Raw genomic sequence first — 11,458 nt, 5'->3', positions numbered from 1 at the left:
TTTGCCTCATAACCGCTCTGGAAGAATACAGCATGTAAAAGTCGAGACGGATTTGTTGCAGTGTAATGAAGACATCAGACGCAGGCAGACAACGGTTGACTTTTCTCAGCAGCTGGCAGTGTAGCTCGGCATTCAACGCCGTTCATTAGAACTGATTCCAGGCTCTGAGTCACTCCGCTGTTCCTGAGTGTCCTGCCTCACTTTAATAAGAGTAAATGTTGTTGTTGACACACATCGGTGGATTGAGGATGTCACACAAACAGCACAAAAAACATCTTCTAAATGAATGTTTTTATCCATTTCTCTGTATTATTGACAATATTAGTTGGTCCATTTAAACAAAACTGTTTTATTAAACCTTTATATCCATTAAAATAAGAGTGTTTGACATATTTAGAAATAGTAAAATAATACATTTCATTAATAAAGTTGTTGCAAAAAAAAACAAAAAAAAAAACACGAAAATTAAAAAAGTTATTATGATTTGTTTGATTTTCCCACTTCATTAATATTAATAATACTGAATTTTAACAAAACATATTAAAAGTTTATATCCATTACAATAAAAGTGTGGTCATATGATATCTTTAGAAATAGTAAATATGACATTATACTTAATAATGATAATATATTTCAATAGTACAATAAATAATACATTTAAAATCTAATGGGTTGTTGCAAAACAATACAAACTACAAAATTAAATCTACTCATTATGTACAAAACTGAATACTGTATATTTTAATGGTTTGCTTAATTTTTTTTTTGCTTTTGCTTAAGATTAAAAAAATAATTTAATATTTTTTATATTAACTAGTGTGATGAAATTTTTGCTTTTTGCTTATCATAAGATATTTTCTTAAATTGGTTCCAGTTTTAGCTTTGGTACAGACTATATCTAATATCTACTTTATCTATATACACAAATATGGACTACAGCAGCAGAAGACACCGGGTGCCACTACTTTCAGCTAAGAACAGGAAAGGCTACAATAGAAGATACAAATAAATGTTGCCTGGTCTGATGAGTCTCATTTCTGTTGCGATATTCGGATCGTAGGGTCAGAATTCTTTCGTTAACAACATGAAAGCATGGATCCAAGCTGCCTTGTATCAATGGTACAGGCTAGTGGTGGTGGTGTAATGGGGTGGAGAATATTTTCTTGGCACACTTTGGGCTCATTTTTACCAACTGAGCATTGTGTCAATGCCACAGCCAACTGGAGTATTGTTGCTGACCATGTCTATCCCTTTATGACCACAGTATACTCATCTTTTGATTGCTACTTCCAGCAGCATAACACGCCATATTATGAAGTGTGAATCATCTCAGACTGGTTTCTTAAACCTGACAGTGAGTTCCTTGTTCTCAAATGGCCTCCACAGTCACATATTTCCAGTGCCTTGTTGAATCTATGCCACAAAGGAATAAAGCAGTTCTGAAGACAAAAATGGGTCCAACCTTGTACTAGAAAGGTGTACCTAATAAAGTGGCCGGCGAGTGTATTTTCGTAATGCATTTCAAGGGTTGTATTAGTTTATACAGTATGCTATTTGTACATAATGTGTGTTTGTTAGACGATGTGTATATTTCATAATGCTAAATAATAATATATAAAATTAAATAAATATATGAATAATATGTATTTTATGGAATCAAATGATTAAAAAAGACACTATAGACCGTGTTTACATCTATTTCAAAAGAATGTTGTTTTTTCTACCCAATGAATCATCACAAAAATATATATGTTCAAATAGTTTTTGTTTTTACATTCATATTAATGTCACGTATAAGCTGTTCTTTTTATCTTTTGACACTTTTTTTTTTTTTTTTTTTTTAGAATAAAATGGATGTTCACAGAGTTTTCCAAGTTTAGCAAAATATGGTGGACATTAGATTTCTTGTTTTACTTACAAGCGAGACCACCTCATTTGGATTCAGAAGATTTTATAGTTTCAAAATGCCCTAAGTATATTCAATAATATATGGGAGATTTTCTAACTATAGGTTAAATTGGCTGTAATCTGGTCTAGCTTGCTGTAATTGGCGATCATGATCTCTGTTTGGTGCTAATTATAATATTTATGTTCCTCCAGGTTGATGCGACTGAGGACGAACCCAAAAGCTTTATTTATGTGAGCGAGGACGCACTCAGTAACCCAGACAAGATCATGGTTCTCATCCAGGGCAGTGGAGTGGTGAGGGCAGGCCAGTGGGCACGACGCCTCATCATTAATGAAGACCTCAACAGTGGGACTCAGATACCCTTCATTAACCGTGCCAAAGAGGTGGGTTTTCCTTTTCTTTTCTTTTTTCATAGTTGTTATGAAAATATTTAAAGAGGAAACAAGTTTGTTGGGTTGAGTTTATATTTGGTTTGTGAATGAAAATTTTCAAGCATCAACACAGAAAAACCTTTCTCAATTCTTTTTTTCATTTGCATTAAGATACAATTTTTTTTCAGAATTTTTTTATTTGCATTTAATATACTTTCTGTGTGTATAATAACAGATACCAACATGGAACACCTCGTCTTTGACTGATACATTATGTAAAAACCTAATATTTCTTTTTATAGTATTATTGCTATTATTCTGTTTTTAGTATCAAATGATCATTCAGAAACCATTGAAGTAAATTAATTCGATCATGAAACAAACACATAAATAAATGCATAAATGAATGAATGAATAAATAAATAAATAAATAAATAAGTAAATAAAAACATACATACATACATACATACATACATACATACATACATACATACATACATGCATGCATGCATGCATGCATACATAGATACATACATACATACATAGATACATACATACATAATTATGGTATGTAATACTTCATTACCTCCAACTCAATTGTGTTCTGACCACATGTGCTTTTTTGTATACTGCAGGTATCAATAAAGTGTTTAGTAGTTTAAAAACACTGCTGTAATACATCCACTAAGCATTGTTTTTATGACATTTTTCTTCAGGAGCAAATTACTAACAAAATTATTACAAATATATAATCTTTGTTAGTAAGTGCAAGAACATATATGAAATCCAGACATAACATTGTATGACAATGTTTCTGATGACTGTTCTATAGCCTACAGCTAATTAATCTGTCAGATTGTGGTGTCCATTCAAGTTCTAAAGATATAAATGATCAATTACCTTAAATAAAACAGATAGATTAATAGATATGGTATATAAGTATAGAAGTTTGGTATATCTTTTTGAAAGAAAAGTGTACAATTATTTGTGCATGAAATGAATAAAAAATGACAGTAAATACTTAAAAAAAATAATAAAAAAATCTGTTAAATATATTTAAGAATCAGGGTTCTTGTGCTTCTTGAAGGTACTTGCATTTCAGACATGAATTCAAGGCCTGAAAAGTACTTAAAACAAACTTAGGTCTTTGAAAGTGCTTGAAATAAAATTTAAATAACATGTTTGTGGTGTTATTTTAGCAATTGTACTGTGCTGCTGTCAAAAAACAGAACAATATCTAAGGTTAAAAATATTACATTTAAACATTGAACAAGAATAATGACACAATGCACTGTTACACCTGGCTCAAAGATTTAACATTAAGTGAGAAGACACAAAGAAATAGTCTAAAATAATGTAATTTATTAATATTTTAGAAACCATTTGAATGTATTATCAGTATTAAATTAAACTAATTTGAGTGAAGTTCTTTGAACATGACTGTTTAAAATGGTCTTCATTTTTGAAAATTACACATTCAAAACATCATTAATTAACCATCGTTAATCTGACATTAAAATGTAAATATTAAATGTAAGTGAAATGTGCAGTAAGGACTTTCTTGGTGCTATGAATGCAGAGGGTTTAAAATACAAAGGTGCTTGACTTGAAATTAGTGGAGCTTTAAAAAGTCCTTCAATCTGCTGTTCATGAAAGTGGGAACCCTGAAAGATACAAGACCACAAAAACCGGAAGCAGCAGAACATGTTTGTTGATTAGAAGAAAAAATGTTTGAGCTCAAAATCAACATGTTTGCTTCGGTAGGAACATGTTACGCTGCCTACTGGAGTAATGAAATAATACAATCAAATGAATGCTTTAGAGACTTTATTATTAGTTCTACACATTAAAAATATTTCTTCCTGCTTGTTTAACCTTTTAATGTGCACTGCTTGAAAATAAATATTTTTTCCCACGCTTGCATTAAATAATATACTTACACAACTGTTATAAATAGTAATATGCAATTCAAATAATATTGATAGCCTATGAATAAAATGTCGACCAGGTTATTAAAAATGAGTTTCATTTGGGAACTTAAATATTGTATGTTCAGTCCACTTGAACATACAAGTTCAATAACAAAAAAAAAAATTAAGTTAACTTAATTAATTTGTTTTGAGACTGCACAAAGGAATTGTGTGAACCCCAGCATTTTTTTACAGTGCATATTTATAGACTTGCATATTGAAATATTTGTAGATTGTGTTGACATGTATTGCATATTAGCCTTTTTTGTGTGTATGTATGCGTTTTTTTTTCAGGATTGCAAATATATTACACCTTTTCTATATTTATTTATGTTACGGTTTGCCCTGTAAAGATACAGGCAGGCCGAGTAAATTTCTGAAGCACTGGCCTTGATAGTTTCATATCAACGCAAATAATTTCACATTCCCATAGTCTTGAGCGACCACCATATCCATCCTTATTTTCTCCTCCTTTACACTCTCCGATCCATAGATATTTATTTACCTGGCAAAAGGAGCTGTTTTGCCGTTACGTCTGCACTGTAAACTGTAATTTAGATTTTCATTTCTTTTCTCTGTCGGAGAACGTATCCCCGAGTGGAGTTATTTCCGTCCATCGCGGCTAGTCGTTTGTCACGCCGCCCGCCGCTACCTGTGTAATTTCATCGGCCCGTGCGTTCAAATTGACTTAAGGGAGATCTCCCTCGCTCTTCCATCTAAATGTCATAAAACACACACTCTCTCTCACACACACACACACACACACACACACACGCACACACACACAGAGATATCCACAGGCAAAGTCACTTTTCGCACAGCGCCGGAAAAAGACGGACAGGGACGAGGAGTCTGTGTGGTGGCTTATTGCATTTATGAAGAGGTACGTTTTTGGGGGATATACAATGCACACTGCCGTGGCGACCATTTATCATACTAAATAATGACCCCGGCTTTGCTGTGACATCATCATAATAGCATTTACAGGAAGAGAGAGAGAGAGAGTTTCAGCGTTTGCTGTGTGTGTATCAGCGTGACAGAGGGAATGCGGCTGTCACTTTGCAATATCTGTATTGCTGAAGGGCTGCGGATGCGCTGTCTGATTCTTCAAGTGACGGCTCGTGTTTGTGATTTCCTCTGTGATAAACAAGGCCACCTGAGGCCATGCGCCAAACACTCGCTCTGATCCGAGATCAGTCTGTTCTTTTAGCCTGTGAGATTCTGTGCTATTCTGATGGGAATCGCTTACATGCGCACATACAGGCAGGTTTCATTGCTCCCTGATCTGTCCTGCGGAGCTTTATTAAAGATTAGCGGCGGGTAGGAATAAGGGTGTAAAATAAAGCTGGTTGATATTTTTGGAGTTGCGCTCATGTTTGATGTGGGTTGTTGTCTTTATTAGCACATTTTTAAAGATGATACAGCAGGTCTTGAAGGGAGATTGTGTTGTAAATGGTCAGATGAGCACTGCAGGAGATTTTATAGACTGACTAAGGAGAGATCAGTTCTATTGTGAAGAAAAATAAAATCAAGCAGTTAGTTCAACATCAGGTGGCAAAACTTTTCTAATTTCTTCTAACTTTTCTATATCTCTCTTTCTATAAAACATGTCATTTGTAAGATTTGAACTTTTTTTTTTTTTTTAAAGTGATGCATTACTATAGGCTATATCATACACCTGGCGCATTAAGACGCAAGACTTGTTTGGTGCGATTTGTTGCTATTTTCAGACCAGTGCAACCCTAATTTTTTTATGTTTTGCGCCACATTGTTTACTCATCGGTGTGCCCGTCTAAAAAGTAGTTGTGTTAAGGCCCATTGTTAGTGTGTTGCTGTTTTGAGAAACTGAAATAGACTGCGCCACTGTTTAATTGAAAACTGCTCTAAAGTCCAGTGGAAAGCACGTTAGTTATGCACCTATTAGGTTCAAATGCTTACACATTGCTTAATACACACAGAATGTACAGCAGTACACAAATATCTTTACAAATAGAAACAATTAAAAGATTAAAATGTTACAAAAATTATTATTTTCCACATAAATATAACTCAGTTTATTCATGACATTTTGCTTTTATATAATGTTATTATTATTATTAGCAGTATTATTAATTATATGCATATTTATATTTGACTTATTAAAACAAGATTAGATTTGTCCACCTGTTGGGTATTGGGGACGTATGCATAAATATATGGTGCATACAAATAGGATGTGTGTTTGGAGTTTTTATTGTTCATTTATTTGTTTGCTAGAAATTAGAACTGAATTTAGAAATAGTTTTGAAAGAAATCTTTGCGCTTAACAACCAAAATTAAATTCAGTGTGTAGGCTAGTGGATGTCTTCAGTGTAGTGCGTACAACACCGCTTCTTTATCCACAAAAATATAGGAGTAAAGAGGCCAAATTAAGGAGGCTCATTTTTCATCCTAGTGCTGCAGATGGTTTAACTGTTTTCTCGCTAATGAAGTGTTTAGTTTTTCCACTTACAAAGTCCCCCATGTATATAGCTAATGCGTCATGGCAGAACGCAACTGACTCTTATTGGGGATTGTAAATTAGACTCTGATTGGTTTAATACATGTTATTTTTCTAAATACACCATAAGCTATTAAGAGAATAAGCACAACCCTGTTAGACCGTGCGCCGCAGCGAAGACTGTATTTTTCCATTCTTAAAATAGCAAAAGTGGATTCGAATATGCCCTTAATGCTTTTTCGCCATGCACTTTAGACTTTGCGCCTAGATCGTTAAAATGGAGCCCTGTATTTACATTGGATTTCTCTATTCAGCAAATAATCCTGACAAAAGAATAATGTTCACAAGTTTTTATTACATTTACATTTTCACATAAATGCAGTTGTTTTGAGCTTTGTACTTAAATCTAAATATGTTTTCATGAAAAAAAAACACTTAAGTTTTATTGATATTTCACAGTATTACAAAAAGGTTGTCATGATACTGGAATTCAGAAAATATATTATTTGACAAATAAATATTTGAGAAAAAAAGAAAGGGATCTTCACCTTAAATTTGTTACAAAAAATTCTGTTTAAAAATTCATGACTAAATCGTACCGTAAGATTAGTATCAAATCATATCGAATCGGGATTCAGGTGAATCGTTACATACTTCAATTAGAGTAGCCTGATATTGGAAAAATGTATCTTGCTATATTTTGTTATTCTACAGTAAATATTTTACTTTGAATATAGTTTTCCCAGATGACTTGAATATCTCTATTTGTAAAGAATTTTGCATTTTAGATTGGGATTCCGGGATGATTCTGTAGGGCAGTGCATCTGCATTGTATAAAATGGTTTCAGAGTCTAACAGTATTCAGTTAGACAATAATTGAATAATCAAGTAATCAATAATACACCAGTCTTTATGAATAATTCAATATAATGAATCATTATTAAAGTTACAAATATAACATTTTCTTAACCTAAATGCTTTTAAAATCATCATACAGGTACAGTCACAGGCCTCAAAAACACATGCAAATGATAGACTGTTATCACTCTTTAATAAATGCAAATGATCTCATTGGGCTATTGATGCTGAAACAATATTGTTCAACACTAATCGAAAGTAACTTAAAGCGTTTACAATTATTACATCCACAAATTCCATTTAAATGTCAAACTGTATCTTTTATCACAATTAAATATTTCATAACAGTGTTCACATAAATACAAAATGATTAATTTAACTCTTGAAGAAATTGGATCAATTCAATATCTGCTGATCCAGCTGCTGCGCAAGTCAGAGTTTAGCCGGTCACACACAAACTACTGACTGCGTGCTAGTATGTAAGAGAAGATTGTGCATTATCCCCACAGCGAAGAGTGTGTGACAGACTATGGGCGTCCACAGAAGGCCGCAGTGGCAGCGCTGGGAAACAGGGCCGGAATCTGACAGCTGGGTTGCAGTGAAAATGAATGTGTAAGAACTGTGTGTGTGTGTGTGTGTGTGTGTTTGAGAAAGAAAGCAAGCTTGCTTAATGACAGCTTATTCCTTTATGAGTTTAACTCCTGACAGCCGACAGCTCTGCCTGTTGCATCATGGTAGCAGAATCATTACCTTGTGACCTGTCAGAAGCAGGAGAGTTTCAGCATAAGAGAGCAAGAAAAAGCTGGAGCAACGAGAGACTGTGGGGATTTTGACTTCGCTTGTATTGCAGGGTCAGAATTTGAGTATAGCGTTAACCAAAGTTTCGGGTGAGATATGACCCTGAATAGGGGATAACATTACAAAATATGTTTAGATCCACTGGCTTAGTGTAAAATAAGTGGTCAGTCAGCTGTTTTTAAAGGCTTGATTGTGGTTTAGGGTGCACTGTAGATTGTCTCCCCCCCCCCCCCAACCCCCCCCCCCCCCCACACACACACACACATTTTTAATATATTTTAGTACATTCATTCAAAAAGTACAGGGTGGTCTTGGTTCTATGAAACCCCTCCTTCAGGAATAGGCTGAGGGGTCGGATTGGTCAACTTGTCCCGTGTGTTCTGATTTGTTAATTGCCTGCTGGAGCATCTTAAGCTGGGCATGTAATTATCAAACTTCTCAGAGTGCTGAGAACTCATGAAAATTACTCCTACTTTAAAAAAAAAAAAAGTATAAAAGCTAGTTATCTAGAAAAATGTTTCATCTTTGTCTCTGTCTTACATCATATCACCACTAACAGCTCTAAAAAATGTTAATGTATATATTGTATATCAGTGCTCTCCACATATTCTTTAGCCGGATTGAAACGCACCTTTTACTAACAGCACATAAATGGACAACTATATGCAAAAAAAACAAATAAATAATGTGATTTTTAACTATAGTTTTATTTATTATGATACAGTTATATACATTTTCTTTTCAATAAGTTAGTTTTTTTTTTTAAAAGGCTGTTGAAATAAAAAAAAAAAAATTACTGTTTCTCTTACTTGTATGCCTTTTAGAAGCCATATGCACCCACTGACACGTTAAGTCCCTCTCTCTCTCTCTCCCTCTCTCTCTCTCTCTCTCTCTCTCTCTCTTTCTCTCTCTCTCGCTTTCTCTCGCTCTCTCTCTCTATCTATTCTCTCTCTCTCTAAAGTTGTTTTATTGGCTTGATATTTTGTACAGTATCGCCAAAGCATTTTAGATGTGTATAAAGTATGTAATATATTAACACCATTAAATTAATGAAATATACAGCAAATGAGAAATAAATAACAGCAAATATATATATATATATATATATATATATATATATATATATATATATATATATATATATATATATATATATATATATATATAGACATATATAGACATTATTGCTAAAAATGATTAGAATTACAAGAAAACAAAGTGTAGATTATTTAAATAAGGCAAATTAGTTGATTAACCATTTCTAATGGTGTACAAAAATGTTGCTGTCCGTACAAATGCCATTTTGTTCTTTCTGAGTATATAGTATAGTTTATCTGAGTCGTTTATTAAATAGTAAATTATTTAATGTTTCTCTCATGGCTGTGTGTCTTTGCAGTCAGCTGCAAAATGGTAGAGCAAAAATTTATTCTGATAACGGCAACAAAAGTAAAAGCAAAATCTCTGACGTTTTAGGAGATTCAGAAGCTATGACCGGACGCATTTTGGTGCAAAATGCGCGTCTCTGTGGGTCTTCAGAGCATGTGATTGCATTTGTGATAGCACACACAGAACCAGCTGTAGTAAATGTGCAAAGCGAGAGAAGATTTTGTGTTGCTTTGAGACAATTTATTCACTTTTATTCAGTGAATTATCTGCCGAGTCTCTTAGGTTATTAAGTTATGAAGTTCTAATGAGTGATTCTCAGAGGCTCGATGAGTAGGGGACCACACTCTGGGCAGAGTTTATGTAAATTTTAAGGTTTGTGATGTCACAACACATCGAAGCTTATCGTGGTCGAAAATCTGCTTATGCATTGAAATGAGTGTTATAAATTTGTGGAGGCAGACCATCACCAGCTTCAACTTTGTTCTTAATTTTTGAAGTGAAGAAGTTTTGAGACCAAAACTAAATAAAAATTAAATGATGATGATGGCAACTGTAATGAAAGTATACCAGGGGTGTTCTGATACCCTTTTTCCCTTTCCGATACTGATTTCGATACCTGGGCTCAGGGTATCGGCGGATACCGAGTACTGAATCATTACTTAAGTGTGTATCTGTAGAAACAGAAACAAAGCACAACTTCCTGTGTTTGCTTTCTGAGCAGCAAACAAGTACTGACTCTGGGTTTGCAGTGTTAAACAAAGCCAGCGGGCCTTTGTTTCATTTACAAAAATGTTCTCGGATCGGTTTATGGTTTTAAATACTCTCTGATACCAATGCCAGAATTTTTGCAGTATCAGCAAGTATTTCCAATACTAGTAACGGTATTGGAACAACCCTAAAATATACTGACATTTTTGTTGACTAATAAAAACTAGTCAAACGTGAGTGAGGGACGTTAAATTTCCAAATGGCAAATTTAACCTCTTATGATCAACAACCCCTCCTCTCCTCCGCTCTCATCTGCTGTTGGCGGCACTCACTCTCTCTCTCTGACAGAGCCGGATTGATTGCTCACTCAGAGCATCTTGTTTAAGCCTGCAGTTACTCTGACATTGACCCAGCCAAAATGTAGCCGAGGCTAACGTGAGGACGTGACTGGAAAGGTGAGAGGATTTTCTCTCTCTGTCTCTCTGATGCAGGAGGCTTGAGATCTTTTTCCCCTCTAGTGGCTCTCAGGAAGCATGAGTGAAAACGAGCTCTTGACAGAGGCAATAAATATACTGCAACTCTTCCAACACCTCTTCCCTCCCTCTTTCTCTCTCTCATATGTTCACTCACATGTTCCTTACTTTATTCAGTGTTCTTCATCCCTGTTATCCCATCCAGTCTTCTTTTACTTACTTTTTTGTTACTCGTTTTTTTTTTTTTTTTAACTATGTTTGCGTAGTGTGTACTTTATGCTGTTTATTGCAAACATTTTTTTTATGAATTAATATTTAACATAGTGCTTAACATTTACTAAGTGGAAAATTTAGGTTAATTTTGGGATACTACCTTTTTATAACTAATCTGCTTGGCAAATAAATACATGGTTGTCTGATATAGGTTTGGAAAAAGTTTTTATTTTTCTTAAGTTTAAAGGATGTGTGGTGACTAAGCATAATTGAGAGAATCGTTTGTTCGTTCA

The 11,458-nt window shown here is 34.1% G+C and overlaps 1 protein-coding gene across 6 annotated transcripts in view; it reads left to right on the top strand.

The window, feature by feature from the left end:
• arb2a (ARB2 cotranscriptional regulator A) overlaps window positions 1–11,458 on the top strand; it is a 321,565-nt gene that overhangs the window by 49,106 nt on the left and 261,001 nt on the right. For all 6 annotated transcript variants that reach the window (NM_200418.2, NM_001431106.1, XM_073950011.1 and 3 more), the window contains 1 exon segment: window positions 2,101–2,292. In NM_200418.2, coding sequence (NP_956712.2) covers window positions 2,101–2,292 — 192 coding nt within the window.

The sequence above is a fragment of the Danio rerio genome, chromosome 5, assembly GCF_049306965.1.
Source record: "Danio rerio strain Tuebingen ecotype United States chromosome 5, GRCz12tu, whole genome shotgun sequence".
NCBI classification, from domain to species: Eukaryota; Metazoa; Chordata; class Actinopteri; order Cypriniformes; family Danionidae; genus Danio; species Danio rerio.
Note: the sequence above shows the minus strand (reverse complement) of the source record. Positions and strands in the feature narration are given on the sequence as shown.